The sequence below is a fragment of the Polyodon spathula genome, chromosome 21 (assembly GCF_017654505.1).
Source record: "Polyodon spathula isolate WHYD16114869_AA chromosome 21, ASM1765450v1, whole genome shotgun sequence".
Taxonomy (NCBI): Eukaryota; Metazoa; Chordata; class Actinopteri; order Acipenseriformes; family Polyodontidae; genus Polyodon; species Polyodon spathula.
Window position 1 is genome coordinate 22,085,436 of NC_054554.1, and position 18,540 is coordinate 22,103,975.

The 18,540-nt window shown below is 39.7% G+C and overlaps 1 protein-coding gene across 1 annotated transcript; it reads left to right on the forward strand.

Annotated features, from left to right (window-relative positions):
* The first annotated feature begins 1,648 nt into the window (after nucleotides 1–1,648).
* LOC121296016 (sulfotransferase 2B1-like) lies at nucleotides 1,649–15,846 on the forward strand. The gene is made up of 6 exons (XM_041221149.1): nucleotides 1,649–1,869; nucleotides 11,176–11,387; nucleotides 12,883–13,009; nucleotides 13,826–13,920; nucleotides 14,771–14,951; nucleotides 15,447–15,846. Exons 1-6 carry the CDS (start codon nucleotides 1,731–1,733, stop codon nucleotides 15,560–15,562), a joined length of 870 nt encoding a protein of 289 aa, XP_041077083.1. The 5' UTR covers nucleotides 1,649–1,730; the 3' UTR covers nucleotides 15,563–15,846.
* Nucleotides 15,847–18,540: the final 2,694 nt, after the last annotated feature.

Consider the following 18,540-nt stretch of genomic DNA (forward strand, 5'->3'; position numbering starts at 1 on the left):
TATACATAAATACCAACACTAAACACACTACATACAACAGAAAACACTTATAAACATAAAGAGGCAAGACACTCTGTCACAGAAATAGTCTGTCCTGAGAAAAAGCGTGTGTTTTCCAATGTCGGTCTTTCAAGAAATACCGTGTCTGAAGGAGTGGATGACCTGGCTACCAATCTTCAAGAGAGGCTCACTGAAAAAGCGAGCAATTTCTTAGCCTTTTCTCTTGCTGTTGATGAGAGCACATTACTGATACCGCTGTATTATCTATTTTTATCCGGGGTGTTGATGCAGACTTCACTATTACTGAAGAGTTTTTGGATGTTGCTATGCACCTCACTACCACAGCAAACGATATATTTCAACAGCTTGAGAAGTGTGCGCGCAAGATGAAATTACAGTGGGAGAAATTAGTTGGATTGACAACAACAGATGGAGCACCTCCCATGTGTGAAGGCTGAGTTTCACTCTGTCTTGGCTGAGCAGTTTAATAGATAATAGAAACGCAACATGTAAAATTTGGTCCCATGTTTCATGAGCTGAAATAAAAGATCCCAGAAATTTTCCATTCACACAAAAAGCTTTTTTCTCTCAAATTTTGCACACAAATTTGTTTACATCCATGTTAGTGAGCATTTCTTCTTTGCCAAGATAACACTGTGTAACATTTTTTTTTTTTTTTTTTTTTGTTCCTGGGTAGTAAGTGTTATTTCCTAATTGCTTATGCCTCAAAAGTATAGAAAATGGCTATTATTCCCCACAAACTTTGCTTTTGTGACCAGGACAATGATATTTCAAAATATCACTAGTTCCAATGGGAAAACCGGCAAATGTGTGTCTTTTCGTTCACATAAAGTCAGAAAAAAACAACATATGAATCCAAATTAACATGTATTTATACTAAAGTAATACAAAAATGACTACAAAAGATTTAGAAGTGAGTAGTTTTTCGAGATTTACGATTATACTGTATATTATATTTTTGTTCAGTGTAAATTAACAAGTCATATATAAAATACACGTGTATGTATTAAAAACTGTGAACATAAACATGAGTTTTCTATATCACCTATTAAAATGCGTGTGAATATGTAAAAGGTGTGCATTTTGTGGCCCGCGAATCAAACGTTAAATTAAGATGTGGCCTTTTTAAAACTGAGTTTGACAGCCCTGGTTTAATCCCTTGGTAGGTGGGATCAAGGGCTTCACCCCAGGAAGGGGTCTGTCAGCAGCTCTGATATAAAGAGCTCAGTGAATGCCTGCTAATAGGATGCATATCCACTAACTAACGTTTCGGTGGGTTTTTTCGAATTGAAAGGGGACCCTAGAGCTTTTTTTTAAAAAAAAAAAAAAAAAAAAAAAAAAAAAAGGTGACGTCACTTCAGCAGTTAAAAATTATTGTAGGCGGTTTTGGTGAAAAAATATTTAATTTGTACACTTGTTTGGGCATGCTTTAAGAAACTGCCTCATTTTTTTCCCATGAGATTTAGCAACACTGGGGCTGTCCTAAAAATATGATACATTAGATGTTATTTTAAAATCAGTCACATCGTCATTAGATGTGAATACTGCCAAGGCCAGAATTAGATTTGTTTTTTTTAATAAATATATAACATTTACGTCTGTTTTTGTACAGCACACATAAATAAAAGCAAACCAAGGAAATTTCCAGTGTAGAAAGAATATCATCAAGCTACACATTTTATTTTTATTTTTTAAACTTGTTTTGGAAGATGACCGAAGAGGAGATGTATGTAGAGTACAGAGGCTTGTACCTACCTGCTACGATGTACTCTCCCGAAAGCTTGAAAAATGCAGAGGAATTCAATGTTCGAGATGACGACATCTTTATAGGGACATATCCAAAGTCTGGTAAGTTTAAACACAGACACGAATAACACCGTGTAACAATTTTTTTTTTTTTTTTTTACATAGTGTAATTATTTTTTTGTTGACCATTTAGGAATACAGGCAAGGTATTTTAGTTAAAGCCGTGTATATTGCACTTAATATGGACCCACGGACAGGGTAGCACAATATATAGTACAAAACACTGCGATTTGTAAGTTTACAAAGTGCTTATGTTTTTAATTATTACAATCAATGGCACTCTAATCAAAGGTAGCACACAAACATATATAATTCTGCCAATTACTTAAGATTTAATAGGACATTTTAAGACCAATAAAGTGAGGAAAATACAAATATTATGAATGTATTTATAAAATATAGGTGCAAACATGAATGTCTATTATCTTTCAATTCAAAACAGTGAGAATCGGACGTAGTAGTTTAGCATTCTAAATAGGTGTACTAACTAGTACTGGGGGCGAAGTTGTTTTGAAACCGGGTAGGAAGTTCACCACCTGGAAGTTGGTTATTTATTCCTGGTTGCTTTTTCGCGGTATAATTGACAAAGCAGCGTGTCCTTTTTCTGTGTGTTTTAACTCAGACATCTTGCTCAATTAATGTCTACCGTTTAAAAGATAATCGCTCCCTATTATGGAGGATAATTTATGCCAAAATTAAAAAAAAAAAAAAAAAAAAGAAATACAGAAATAAAATAAAAAATAAATAAGTAAAAAATGAAATAAACAAATATATAAATAAATATAAAACGAAATAAATAGAAATTTAAGTATATGTATTTATTTATTTCGTGATTTATTTACGTATTTAGTTTTAGTTTTTTTTAGTTTCTGTATTTATATTGTTTATTTAATTTATTTGTATTTTGTTTTTTATTTCGTCTTTTCATTTGGGCACGATCTTTTTCACCCTTGTATTTCGAGCTGGCGGGACAATAAGTGAATCGGTGATCTACTAACTTTGACCTGGTTGTGATACTTTTGTTTACGGAATCTACTTTTCTCGGTATTGTCAACGTCGTAATCTTTGCATTTTATCGATGGCAATTTGAATGCACAGAGATACCTTGAAGAGATCCTGAGGCCCATTGTGGTGCCATTCATCCACTGCCATCACCTCATGTTTCAGCATGATAATGCATGGCCCCATGTCGCAAGAATCAGATACTGACTGGCTTTCTGATCCACGCCCCTACCTTTTTTTGTTTGTTAAGGTGTCTGTGACCAATAGTTGCGTATCTGTATTCCCAGTCATGCGAAATCCATAGATTAGGGCCTAATGAATTTATTTCAATTGACTGATTTCCTTATATGAACTGTAAAAGCTTTGAAATTGTTGCATGGTATGTTGTGTTTATATTTTTGTTTAGTGTATTCTACAACTTCATTTGCAGCATGCACAAAGTGAATTAGATATAGGGTATATTCACCTCTGCACATGTTCACCTGGATATACCAGCATGTGTATTAGTGTTTAGGGCTTTGGACTCTTGACAGGAGGGTTGAGGGTTCAAACCCAAGTGGGACACTGCTGCTCTACCCTTGAGCCAGGTACTTTACAGATTGCTCCAGTAAAATACCCAGCTATATAAATGGGTGTAAATGCAGGTCACTTTGAATAAAAGCATCAACTAAAAATTATCTATAGCAATTTAAGTCCATATGTATCTAGCATCTGCTAAAAAATAATAATAGTACCAAGGAGTTCTTTAACCACTGGGGATCCTAACTTATGATTTATGTATATTAGGTTGTAGTTTGTGGTTTTGTGGAGATTCACCAAGCAAACAAAAATATTATTGAGATCAGAAGCATTTATAAACATTACCGTTCCCTTTCAATTGAATGACAACCATTACCAAATGGGAAGAGCCCTGTCTGACCGCCAATCAGTGAGCATGTATAAAAAAGCTGCCCCATCAGGGCCCTGCTGTGAAGGGAAAGTCCCTCCCACCTCCTGCTGAAGAGGGACGTCCTCACAATAGCACATCGCCATTTTCTCTGTCACTCCACTGAGACAGGTCACAGATTGCTTTGCTGATTTTGTCCTTTTTTTTTTACCATCAAATTTAATTAATCCACGGTAGAATCACGCTTTCGAGCATTTTTGAGAGTGCCACTGCCTGATTCTCGTGTCGGTTTACTGACTAGACCTGGTTTCAACGGGAGATTGGTAAGCGGCCATTACTCTCTTTTCACTGCACAAGGCCTTGTGTGATGTTCATTTACTGTGTGGGGAGCTGTTCTGGTGCTGTAAGGAGATCCCGTGGGCTCGTGGCGTCGTCCTCCACGCTGATTTAATCAGCCACAGCAGCCACAAAATAAAAAAACCCAGCTTGGCTTAGCACCACTCTCAAGCCTTGGGCTGTACTAGCGGTCGGTTGCATACCCCAGCATTGACCGCAGTTTTCCCGCCGACTTTGAGGCTGAGAAAAATAGCGCCTGCCCGGCCCCAATTGACTCAGCACCAGTGTAAACGTCTTCGGCGCCACCTACAGCCCGGTACCGACCATACCTACCATCGGCACTGACCTTGGAACAAGTTGACTTGGCACCGACAGCGCTCTCCTCGACGCCATTCCCGGCACCGATTGATTCGGCACTGGTTGACTAGCTTCGGAGCCTTCTACAACCCGGCACTGACCACAGTACCCATCAGTACCGATTGACTCGGCACCAACCGTGCTCTCCTCGGCACCGACAGTGCTCTCCTCAACATCAATCCCAGCACCAGTGAATCGCTTAGGAGCCATCTACAGCCCGGCACCGAACACGCTACTATTGGCACCGAGCGCAGTAGCCCCGCCTACGACGCCATGTCAGTGTAGTCGCCTGGGTCCTCCACTGGTTTCCACCAGTGCAACCAGTGCGCGGCGAAGCTGCCCGGGCAGGACGAGCACCGGTCCTGCGTCAGATGCCTAGGGCCAGACCATGCAGCCAAAGCACTGGCAGGTGATCTGGACTGCTCTCTGTGCAGAAAGTTCTCTAAACGAACTAAGCGCAGGAGAGCAACCCTATCTCCAGCAGAGTCTCTTTCTCCCTAAGCCAAGGGAGAATGAGATCAGTGGTCCAAGGCCCTCCCCAGAGGTCCTCTAGGACCCCTCCTGCTACAATGACCAGTGAGCTCTCCCGCACACCTAGGTCACCCTCCCCTTCCCCACCTCCGGTACAGAGGTGCAGACACCTCTCGGGGCAGGCGAGATGGTCACCAGCGAGGTGGTACCGCTCGAGGGGACTCTCAACAGGGGACAGGCGGTCGCCGTGCAGGCACCGCTCCCTTTCCCCACGCAGGCACAGACGATCCCCGTCCACAGTCTCATTCCCCATCCCCATTACCTAGACCTCCTAGCCCAGACGAGGTGTCCTTCATGGCGTCGAGATCGGATGTCTCGGATCCAGCCACTTCCATCGGGCAGGCCACAGCAGAGGGCTCCTTACCGCCCCTGTCGCATATGTCGTGGAGGGAAAAGTTCTGGGCACTAATGCAGCGTGCAGCTGTAGCCACGGCCGTTATCTGGCCAGCAGAGCAAAAAAAGCAACCACAGCAAACCCTCCCTTTGTGCCAGGACTTCCTGGAATTGGTGCGCTCCTCCTGGAACAACCCAGCGTCTGCACCCTCAGCCTCCAGAACAGCACAGTCTCTGTTGCACACTGCAGGAGCTCAAGAAGTGGGCCTAGGCACATTCCCGGCTTACTGTCACCGCCAAAGGTAGCTAGGAGACAGAGGCCGGACCCTAAGAAAGACCAAGGGAGACCGGCCCTGAGGGGTCCCAGCTGCCACCAAACCCGCCCACAATTGGACTGGCCAACGGCAACGACCCATGGCAAGGCAGCACCCAGGACTCCGGATACTCTCTACAATTTCGCATAGGTCCGCCACCCTTCTAGGGTGTGCTCCACACCACCGTCGAACCAGCGAGGGCGATACTCCTTCAACAGGAGATCGCCAATCTTCAACAGAAGAACACTGTACGCTTGGTAAGTCCAAGCGGTGCCCTCAGCGGCTTTTACTCCAGGTACTTCCTGATGCCCAAAAGGGATGGCGGTTTCAGACCTATTCTGGACCTCAGGGTCCTCAACTTCTTCCTCAAAAAGAGGAAGTTCAGCATGTTGACAGCACAGCGTATCCTTCAGTCCGTCCAACCTGACTACTGGTTCACATTGATCGACCTGCAAGATGCCTGCTTTCATGTCCCGATCCGTCCCGCACACAGAAAATATCTGTGCTTCGCCTTTCAAGGCAACGCGTACAAATTCTGCATGCTGCCATTTGGCCTCTTCTTAGCGCCCCACACATTTTCAAAGTGCATGGATTCAGCACTGGCTCCACTCAGGCTGCGGGGTATTCGTATCCTGAACTATCTGGACGATTGCCTAGTTTGCACGCATTCCAAAAGATGCGCAGAGGCACACAAACAGGTCATAGACCATGTGACGAAGTTAAGGCTCTCAATACATCAACAGAAGAGCAACGTCGTACCCTCTCAGTCCACAGTGTTCCTGGGGATCAAACTGATCTCTGTGAACATGCTTGCCTCACTGTTGGAAGACAGGTTTCGGTCGTTGGAGGCCACACTCTCCCTATTCAGAGAGGACGCACTCCTACAGGTCAGAGTATATCAAAGGTTGTTGGGACTGATGGCAGCCGCCTCAAGAATCCTTCCACTAGGGCTGCTGAGAATGCGCACGCTGCAAGCCTGGGTAAGGTGCACCCGGTCCGAGATCGGTACCGGCTGGTGCGAGTGTCCAGACAATGCCGGAAGACACTGGAGTGGTGGCTCTGTCCTGGCAATTTGCGCCTCGGATCTCCCCTCAGATCCCCTCATAAAAGTTCTGTCCTGTGACCTGCCCTGTTGAGACGATATTAACCTTATTAACACTTGTTTGACGCAGGAAAATCAGCGTCCACTTTGAAGGTATACCTGGCAGCAATATCAGTGTGCCATGAAAAAATTGACTCTGTGTCCCCTGGGGCACATTTCCTGGCAGTGCAATTCCTTAAAGGGGCTCGGAGGCTTCGTCCTCCCATGAAAAGAATGGTCCCCAAGTGGGATCTAGAACTGGTACTGTGGGCCCTTATGGGTCCCCCATTCGCGCCCATGGTGTCAGCAGAACTGCGCCCTGTTTCATTGAAGATGGCATTTTTAATAGCCAGACGAGTAAGTGTGCTTCATGCACCATTGATGATACACGCGCATGGGAACTCGAGCGAACAAATCCATCCTTTTTGCCAAAGGTGGTATCTCATTCCATATTAACCAGCCAGTGGTTTTGCAGACCTCCCATGCCCAGCACACGCTATGCCCAGTTCGGGCTCTGCGCTGTTATCTGGATAGGGCTCCTGGAGACAGTCCAACCAGCTATCGCAGTCAGGCCCTATAAGCAATGTCTAGTAATCTGGAGCCACGATGCGATACACTTTGGTACAGACTTCCCCCTCGGTAATTACGGTCCATTCTACCAGGGAAAGGGAACTTTGGGCTTTCCTTCATGGCGCCTACTTAGATGATAACCCTGGTTCCCTGACAGGTAGAATGACATTTGCATTACCGCCTTGATGTTGCAAACCGAGCGAGACCCTCTCTGGGCTCTAGGGTGTTGCAGGTGGCATGCCCTTAGGCTGTTTTCTGAAAGAAAATGGCCACGACAGCTTGCTACTGTGAGGTGAGGACGTCCCTCTACAGCAGGAGGTGGGAGGGACTTTCCCCTCACAGCAGGGCCCTGATAGGGCAGCTTTTTTATATATGCTCAGTGATTGGCGGTCAGAGAGGGCTCTTTCCATTCAGAAATGGTTGACTATTACCATAACCCTGGTTCTAACATTTCATACCGTATTGTAATTGTGTATGTGATCATACAGCTTAATTAAGCCAGCAAACTGGTAGAAACAACTTTTGTGCATAACAGAGTATTATATACCAGTCAATAGTGATTAGAAAGTGAAGCCTCCTGAACTATGACCCCTCTGAATCGTTTGGTTCACAAAGATTCACTGAGCCGAAGCACATGAATCGCTTCTTGCTCTTTAGTGCCATCTCTTGGTAGATTTGCACAACTCCATACATTGATAGATAGTAAAGACAGCCCCTTATCTCCAGAGAGAAGGCATTTAGTCAAGTGGACAATTGCAATTATGCTCAGAGAATGCAATGTGACATTTCATACACGTTTGACATACATCAAGCAATTGCATTTCTAATTTTCTCAGTTAATTGGGCATCTATAATTTTAAACAATCGTTTCGGTGTAAAGGAACATTTCAGTGCTTTTTCTAAAGACAGAGGTCGGATGTTGCTTTTTTCAAAATTGCCTGGAATATTTATTTTACATGTCAACCACATATGTGATTAACCAATAAAACCAACTTCTTAAATAATCGTAATAGAAATATAAAAGTGTTGTCCAATCGAAAACAAGCTCTTGCTACTTGAAATAATTTGATGAGACTTCAGCAACCATAGCATATAAGATGGTGTGATAGATAAGCAGGATATTTTGATTCATATTTACAAACAGATTCTTCGGTGGTGCATGTAGTATAGCTCTAGTTATAAGGTAGAGAGGTAGAAAATAGTGGGTCTGTGTCATTTCAATTTTTAAATAAATTGTGTACTCTGTATGTATCCTTTATACATGTATAACAGATCAAAGGATTTTGTTATTTTTTTTTACCAATAATGTTCTTTGAACTTTGTTTGTACATACTAAATGCTCTGGTTTTTTGTTCACTTGAAAAAATACTTAAGTGTTTATGAAATATAAAACAAAAAGCAGCATCCTGATTTAAAAAAAAAAAAAAAAAGTTCCTTTGAGCTTGACTGAAACATGTATTGGGTAATTTTTTTTTTTTTTTAAATCCTTCCTATCGGCTACTGCTAAACACCATTCATGAGTCACATGGCCTAAATGAACCACATGAACCTTTGCTTTGTAACACTGTTTGCTTCAGTTGGTTCATGTGAGGTCTAATCAGCTAAGGCTTCAGTCCCATCACTACTAGTCATCTTAATTATGAGTTTGTGTTTATACAAAGATAGAAGTTATTGATTCATGCATAGACAACTTAGTGCTTAATAAAGCGCAAAAACATTTGGGAGCTTTTCAGGTTGCAAAACAAAGTCGTTAAGGAGATTTTGTCAATTTCATCAGTAAGGTACTTTTGAATGTGCAGAACTGCCTAGTCGTTCTTGGCTTATATATAGTGGTTCATAAGTAATTTTGTAATCTTGGTAGACAGACTAACAACACATTACCATAATATTGAATACAAAAATAAAACACACAAACATAGTACTGAATATGGAAATGACAAAAGAAAGTGGACTCTGACACAATCTGACCCTTTCTGGTTTCATCACTTGTGCGAGAACCAGTGGTCTGTGAAAAGCTTGCACCAGTGACTAGGACACAGAAGTTTCACTTGATGGAGAAATAACAGATTTTCCTATTAAAGTAATCTGATGTGAAATGTTATTCGATAGGTCCAGTGGTTAAAGAAACAGGGTTGTACCAGCAGGTCCCAGGTTCAAATCCCAGCTCAGCCACTGACTCACTATGTGACCCTGAGCAAGTCTCTTAACCTCCCTGTGCTCAGTCTTTGGGGTGAGACATTCTTGTTCTTGTAAGTGACTCTACAGCCGATGCATAGTTCACACACCCTAGTCTTGTATTTTGTAAAGTGCTGTGTGTTTTGTTATTATCAAAAGGTACGTAGAATTATCAGCTGATAATTCTGGACTTACATTCCAGAATATTGCTGGCGCTTGGGCACCACGCCCACGGCATATACAACCCTGCGCCTACGTTTATATGTATGTAAGATGTCAGTCACTCCACCCCCCTTTTTGCTCATAGTGACATATGGACATGTTTTTCTACGTAGTTTGGGAACCGGAATCAGAATCGAAATACCGGATTTGGACCCGATTCCAAAAATCTCATCAAATGAACATAACTACTAGTAAATGTAGTAGGCGATCCGTACTTTTGCAGGTGGTTCCCCAGCCTTTAGTTTTGCATCAGCAGAGGGCCTAAGGAGATTGCCTGTTGTACTGCTACCCTGTGCACTTTGATTACTTTATTCCAGAATATTAAATAAAGTAATACATAAATGTCGAAATAAGTAAATATATAGACCTTTATTTTCCACAAAGAAACAGGCGGTAGAAAAGAGGAGAAGGGGTAGTCCAGGTGTTAAATAATGTCTGCCAAACAGTATTTGGACTTTAGGTGCCAAATACTGTCTCCAGCACAATTGTAATAATAAAGTAATTGATATAGTGTATAACCATATTGTTTGGATATTTTAATTGTTTTACATTCTTTGTTTAATTAGTGCATTTACTACTGCAGTGGAGCAGAATCCTGTCTCTACCTTTTATCGTGTGGAATCGCGGTGAGGATAAACAAATAGTTTAGGGGGGCGCACATTATGGAACAGGTCACCTAAGTTAAATAACTGACCACAAATAAATAAATACTATCACTGTGCCATACGATGATGAAACACCCACACAGCACTAATAATTCTAAGTTCTACACTATACCGAAGGCCGTGTTTGTTTCTGGAATCGTTTTTCTTATTATCTTAGCAACCCCTACATCTAAGCTGAAATTAATACAGTACTCAGGCTCAAAGAAAGTGAAATAAACAATCTACTGTAAAATAATGTGCACCTAATGTTTAAAGAAAAACAAAGCACCCACATGGTGTAGAGGTGAAATCCTTTTAATTTACTTTATACAGTGCATTGTGTGATAAGCAAAAGTTTTTGAAGAGGCACAGAACATGCAATGTACACGTATAAACATTGTCAGTCTCGGGGTGTGTCCGACATACTGTATTTCATGCAGTGACATGACAGTATTTTACAAAGACATGCATTACCTTCTAGCATCTGACTTGTAGGTGAAGGGGTTGTTCTGAATTATAATGGCCCCAAACAATTCTAAATTATGAAAGCAATGTGGAAAGCAATGCACACTGGGGTGTTCTCTAAAACACGGTCAGGCCGACAGACCCCTGGTTGTATCACCCAGGGAGCTGCAATTAGATGAACTTGACAGAAAAGGGAGTCAGTGCCACACTACACAACAAATATAGCACTACCTCAACACTTTGGAATTTAGTAACACAAGATTACTTCAAAAAATGAATTGCTGTAATGCTTTAAATGCCTACATTTTGCAAAGATCGATGAACGCATGATTGCAACTAAATTATATTAAAGTAAAATATTTGAACAGTACGGTATGCAAAAAATCTAAACAATAGCTGGTTGTCAACATACTATGTGTTTGAATGACACAGGTACAACATGGATGCAGGAAATTGTGCCCCTCATAATGAGTGGAGGAGATTTCAAACCTGTGCTGACTATACCAAGCTGGAACCGGGTGCCGTGGCTGGAGTTAAACAGAACCATAGAGCTGAAGCTGGAAGACAGACCTTCCCCCAGGATACTGGCCACACATTTCCAGTACCCTATGATGCCAAAGTCTTGGTTCAGTTCTAAAACAAAGGTATGGCAAAGATTTACAATGGGACAACACACCTCCTCACCTATCTCTCTAAATGGTACAGTCCTCTACATTTAAAGCAGGGCTAACCAAGATAAATCAGTTTTATTATATCTTATTAGTGCTAGCTGTGTCATCAATTCTGTAGAAGTTCTTTTGGTTCCTTACTCATATTTGATACTTAAATGTAGAATACTGGTATCTCAAAGACAGCATCAAAAGCTGCCACTTCCCATGGTTGTTCTGCATTAATGCCATGCGCTAGTGTGTCCCACTTTCCTCCCTAACCCAGCGGGAGAGGCCAGTGCAGCTGAGATCTGTACCTTGGGATTCGATCCATGCTTACATAGCTCGCTCTGCACTTTGAATAGGTCAATCACTGGAGATGATGGTAATACAGTAATTAATATTACAATCAGTAACTTATTAAATAATTTCCTGAACTAGATCGCAATAGAAGATTAATTGGTTCAATAAAGTAATTTACTTCATTGATTATAATTTTAAAAAATCAGCTATATGGCTTCCTCTGCCTTTTAAAAATGTAAGTGCATTTAAATATGACACAGGTATATGTCTCAAATGGAAACATCAGCTACATAAGAAAAGCACACTAGACACAAAACGTAATTACATAGAATGTCATGTGCACTGAATGTCATAGCCATTGAATTTGAAAAACACAAATATATACGTGTTTATCTAGGGGAACTGAACTGAAGACACTCATATCCTCATTTTAATAAACTGTCCTGCAGCTTTCTACTTTAAGGGGCTTGATCTCGATAGACTAAATTAAAAAGGATTTGAAGAAGTTAATTATGCGGATATGAACATCTTCATTCAGATAAATATTAATGTGCAGTTTTCTGTATAGTGTGGAATAAACTAAAGTTAAGCTAAAGATTTCAGAAAGCTTGTAATAATTTTTAGTATTTCCCTCTGGTGGTGGTATATGGGTGTGACAGGGAGCCGGCTCACTGGTTGCTGCACAAGTGTGTGTGTCTGATAAATCAGCTGAGTGGCTGGTTGCTTAGCAACTGGGAGGCTGAGCTGAGTGGCTGGGGGGCATGCCTGGGGATGCTCAGAAATTGGCAGACGGGCGCCGAGTGAGAGAGAGTTTGTTTACATCCAGGAGGGAAGCGTCTGCTCTGCGCGAACTATTACCACAGAGCCATTTCAGTGGGACTAGTGCTCATCATTTTGTGTGGCAAACTTTTTTTATTTTTAGCTTTTGTTTTTATTTCTTTATTAAATGTGACACTAGGTCTACCATTGATGGTACCCTAGTGTCAGCTCTGTGTTGAAATTAAATCTGCATGCCTGTGCAGCGTATCAACACCAATGCTCTGTGTCTGTCTGTGTTTTCCAGTGACTACCCACACATGTAACACATCACCCTGTTGCAATGGGGAACAGCATATCTTTGAGAAAGTAAAAAACATTCCAAAGAGAAATGCATGTCAGCATATTGATATATTTCTTTTTTTTTTTTTAGCTGGTTTATGTAATGCGGAATCCGAAGGACGTTTTTACATCTTCCTATCACTATTGTAGAATGGCAAGTTACCTGGTTGATCCGGGTACCTGTGATGAGTTTCTGATGAAATTTCTAAACGGAAAAGGTATAATAAACTCCTTGTTACTTTACTATTAAAGACCACACCCTCAATACTTACTGTCCAGTGCACAACATATTGTTGAAAATCATTGCAGTTAATGTTTCTTTATTGACGTAATTGTAATGAACAAAATCATTTATTTTGCATTACCTGTTGTGCACCTCTGCACTTACAGATGTCTTGAAATTGCAAATACAATATCTTGTTTCATGAGACACCTTAAAGAAAGTTCTCAGTTTGTATGTCTTATTCACAGCATATCTGTTACACATACCTCGTGGGTCATTTCACCTTTTATAGTAAAAAATACATGTTTACTATACCATGAGTTTCTTTCCAAACTGGATAGTTGAGACCCAAATAACAAATGATTTATTGAATTATTTTGTTAGTTACAATTACTTTAATGAACCGGGAGATGGTTTTCTGAGGTATGCAAAGTTTTTAGTGTTCTTTAAACTAGATTTACTGTCTCGCTAGATGGCACTGGCCCTTTTAAAAACTCTTTGGCCGATTTAAAAACTCTTTGGTATAGTTATGATGGGCAACTTGAAAAGAAACACACAGTGTTTGAGTCGGTTCAGTTAGAATCTTCTGGTTTTCATACCACCTGAGTTCTCAATTACTTAAATGAACCAATTATTTTCTTAATTGGTCAACATGAACATTTTCTCCTGGTCTTTACCCATTGATGATTGAGAAAACCTGCAGGATTGTGGCTCTCCATGACCAGGGTTAGCCACACCTGATCTTTAGTGTTATCTTTGAAATATCTGACCTTCCAACTTGTAATAAACTCTTAACTGTTTTTTCATGCAGTGATTTTTGGCTCCTGGTTTGATCATGTGAAAGGATGGCTGAATGCAAAGGAAAAAGACCGCATTCTGTACTTGACATATGAAGAGATGATCATGGTCTGTATCTTGTACAGTAATGTTAGATAATTCAGTTGACGTAGTGATTATATTTAAATACATACCTGTACAGTGTCAATTGATGCATTTCACGATGTTGAAACCCCTTTCATTTTGTTTATTATAAATATTTTACTAAGAAAAGAAGCCAATGGGAGTTCTGTCTATCATTTTTACACAACTTAAAGTTCAGCAAGCAATACGTGCTTTGCACTGCCTTTAAAAACAAAGCTTAGTTTTGTTATAATATTTAAGTATAACAAGTGTACAAGTTAGCAATCTTCTGAACCAATTCGATCTCAGAATCCAGGTTTTATTATTAGCAAGGGAGTCTCCATGCTTACACAGGTTTCCCGTAGAAAAAGCAAAGCAAAGTGCAATAAAGAACAGTGAAAGCATGTTAAAAAAACATAGCAAACCATGCTAAACTACAGTTATTGCAAAGTATAACCATGGGAAAATAGCAATTACAGCAAATATATATAGCTAATAAATCACCAATGTTAAGGTCATGTGCTTCTCTGAGTCTGACTTCAAACAAGTAATTTGGTGATGCTATGCTGTCAATGGGACCTTTGGTGACATCCCTGTATATCAAAAGTGGACAGTGTTCTATATATCATATGATGTGAAGATTTAGAATCTTAATGAAAGTCAATTGTAGATAGATTTCACTCATGTAATATATATAGTGACTACTTATAGTGTGCTAGCATATCTATTGAATATCCTATAACATGAGTTACATTGTACATTTCCCACTCCCCCAACATGATTTGAATACAAAACAAGGCAACAAACAGGACACTTTTTAATCACTTTATTAATTTGCTTTTGCCATTTTCTGTAGGATTTGAAGGGTTCCATTTCTAAAATGTGCGGTTTCCTTGGCAAGCCTCTGAGCGAAGAGGTGATCGAGAGCATTGCAGATCACTGCACATTCAAGAACATGAAGCAAAACAAGATGTCCAATTACTCCCTGGTACCAAAGCAGTTCATGGATACGTCCAAATCCGAGTTCCTGAGAAAAGGTATTTTGAGTCTATCGTGGAAAGTGTTTTTTTATTTGAAGGAGGTGTCAGGGCTTATTATTTTAGGTGTCAGGACTGGATTATTATTTTTTGTACTTCTATTTTAGACACAGTGTTTTTTATAGAAAGACTATCGTGTCCTAAAAGGTATACCGCAGTCTATTAAATACATGTTTTAACAAGATCATTAATTTTTTAGGTGTGTGTCCATTCGTCCATCTCCCACACATTACATGGTGAACATAACTGTCTTGCACGAATATTCACTAAACTTTTATCATATGCTCCTAGTCTCCTATCGACATTTCAGATTGTATTTGTCTATAATCTGATGAACTCTCAATTTCATACAAACATTTTTAGCCTTGCAGATACTGTGCGATTGATACACCATTAACAGCAGCCTCTGTATGTGCTGCACTGTTTTAATGCTGTAACAGTAGCAAAGCAGCAGGTTTCCTTTTCCGTTAACACTTTTCATTTGCTCTGTTTCAGGGATTTCTGGGGACTGGAAGAACCTTTTCACAGTAGCGCAAGCAGAATTATTTGACTCGGTTTACAAAGAGAAATTGAAAGACGTTGACTTTAATTTTATATGGGACAAAAACTGAAGCCGCGATCAGCAGCGAAATGTCCAGATGGAGGCAAAGAATAAACAGACAAATGCAAGGCGGCTGACATATTTTTAATAAACACACAACAATACCATACACATGTGACCCTGGCACAGTGTGTGGTGTGACTGAGATTTTTAACTAAGTGCCCTGTTATTATTCAAACTTCAATACTAAAAACAAGCTGTTGAATCCTCACACTAATGTTTATGCTACCATATCTCTTCTAATTATTTGTAAAAACAAACAAATAAAAATGTGATACCAATTTACTGGTTGTATTCATTTATTTGCTAGTGAATTAGCACAGGGTTTTAAATGTTATGTTAGACCTTTTTCCAGTGATTTCTGAATAAACAAGCACTCACAAACTGTCAGTCTTCTAGTGATAGTGTTTTAAAGGCCATTTTCCCTATTGTAATTACAATTCAATTTCAGCTACTTCCCATATAATTGTGCAGTATGGCAAACGAAATGATCGTTTTGAGATAGCTCAAATTGAATTACACATAGCTTTAATTGTGCAGTTAAGATATCTAAAATTAAGATATCTGTAAATCAATTAGTGATATAAAAAATGAAAAAGATATCTCAAATTGTTTTACAGATATCTTTGAATACTATGGAAACCATGTGGATTTTGTTAGCATGGTATGCCAAACTGTCATTTGGAGAATATTAAAAAACATTAAAATTATCAGTAAGTCATTTAGCAATATCTCTAAATAATTTCCTGTTCATTTAGAGATATCTCTAAATCATTTGAAGATACCTTCAAATGAGCAGGAAGCCATTTCAAGATATTTCGAAATGACTTCCTGTGAAAATGCTCTGTTTTAATGGACTTCCTGTCCATATAGAGATGTCTCCAAATGAACAGGAAGTTTAGAGATACCTAAATGATTTAGAAATACAATATCTCTAAATGAAAAGGAAGTTATTTCAAGATATCTTAAAATTATTTAAAGATATCTCTAAATGAACAGGAAGTCATTTCAAGTTATCTTCAAATGATTTAGAGATGTCTAATGAACAGAAAGTTATTTAGAGATATACCGTATCTGACGGATTTCACGCTCTCTCTCTCGTTGTCTGTGCAGCACTTTCTCAAAAGGGAATAGCTGCAGCCTGTAGCTACTGTCTTATGTCTTCTGTAGAAGTGGGCGGGGTGTTCATGTGTCAGAGCTACCGATTAATAGCCAATGAGACATGACCTTGAGTGTTGCCTTGTGCATCATTGTCTGCCCAGGACTTGCTCAAGAGCAAAATGACTATGCAAGACAATTACTGACATTCTTTGTGGCACAAGGAAGCAATTTGTATGGGCAATAATTTCTACTTTATAATGTACATTCCATGGTCCATCTTGTAACTGATGCAAATGAGTATGGGTGCCTTGATAACTGCAGCGGTTTCCCATTTGAGAACTGTCTACAGCAGCTGAAACATCTGGTTCACTCAGGGAAAAATTCAATGGAACAAATTGTAAAAAGACTTGGAGAGCTAGAGAGTTTTAAAACTATACAACCACAACACGAGCAAAAAATTCAAATTAAAAGGCCAAACAATGCCTATATCCTCAGTGAATGCCTGCTGTGAAGTAACTGCCATTATGCATGAAAAAGACAATGATACAACAATGCTCCTGTAGTCTTTGAAAGAGTGGAACCTTATTTCACCCAGCCGTGTGACTCCCGCATTATAGGGTGTTACAAAGCTCATGTGACGTGCTCAAATGAAGATTTTTTTTCGCCAAAAGTCTTGTTAGAAGGGCAATGATGATTGAAGAGGAGCAGGAGTCACAAGTTGTTTCTTTTGCGATTCTTCATGCATTTTCATTACTAGTTAAGTGTTTCTACATGTGTTTCATAATCACTGTAGCAGTTTTCAATATTACATTTATAAATACAGTATTAAAGGTAAATGTAATTTAAAACACAAACAAAAACTAAATAATACAATCTAAATCATCATTAAATATGGTGTATTACTCCTTTAAGATGGCTGATTGCCGCTATGCAGTTGTTGGATTTCTGGAGACTACAGTGGAAGTGGTACCATTGACATGGTTGGAGAGGACCAAAGAGGAAATCTTTGTTTAACCTGTCTTGACACCTCGTAACAATTCGAATAAGAAAAGGAAATCAGAGAAACCGTACACGTCTACGTAATTGCCTAAAGCACCTGACTGTAAGTACAAAATTTCCACATTTCGCAACACCCATGTGAAGAAAGAACCCTTGTAAAGTAAGAGCAAACACCTGTCGCTTTTATCATTGGGAGTCCTCCTCATACTTGAAGATCCCAATGCCAAAAAAAGAAAGAATTGTAAGATCAATAATAGTGCTGAAGACGTTACAATATTGCTGACTAAATTTAATCTAGGAATATATCCGAAGCTATGAACTTGTGGGACTTCCTAAGAACTATTCAACTGTTACATGTTATGTTGTTTCAGTTTGACGAGTGCCTCATTTTATTTCCAGTTACTCCCATATTGGGATCCCAGAGAACAGATGCATCCCAGTCTCTTCGTAGAGCTAATACTCTCGAATGCCTCTCTGACGAGGCTGAGGTGACATTTCAAGATATCTATCATCTCAGCCATCATATCTAATAAATTGAGTAGGCTCATTTTCTAAATTTGGTGAAGATGTTGTATAGCCACTATTATTTGGTACTGCATATTCAAATCTATAATAAAATGTATTTGTTTGAAAATTCCAATTATTTTTATGTCAAATGTAATATTAAAGCATATTGTTTTACAGAATTCCAACTAAATGTCCTCATGAAGCTGGATGCCACTTTATAGAACCAGCAGAGGTGCTAGCCTTGCAGAAACAGCAGCTCTCTATGTTTATTATGGGGGGGATTTTTTTTTTTTTAAATTACCCTATAGTGCAGATCAGCTAGAAACACACGCTACATGACATTAAGAGGACATTTTGTCTGATAAAGAGTCAATGGGAATG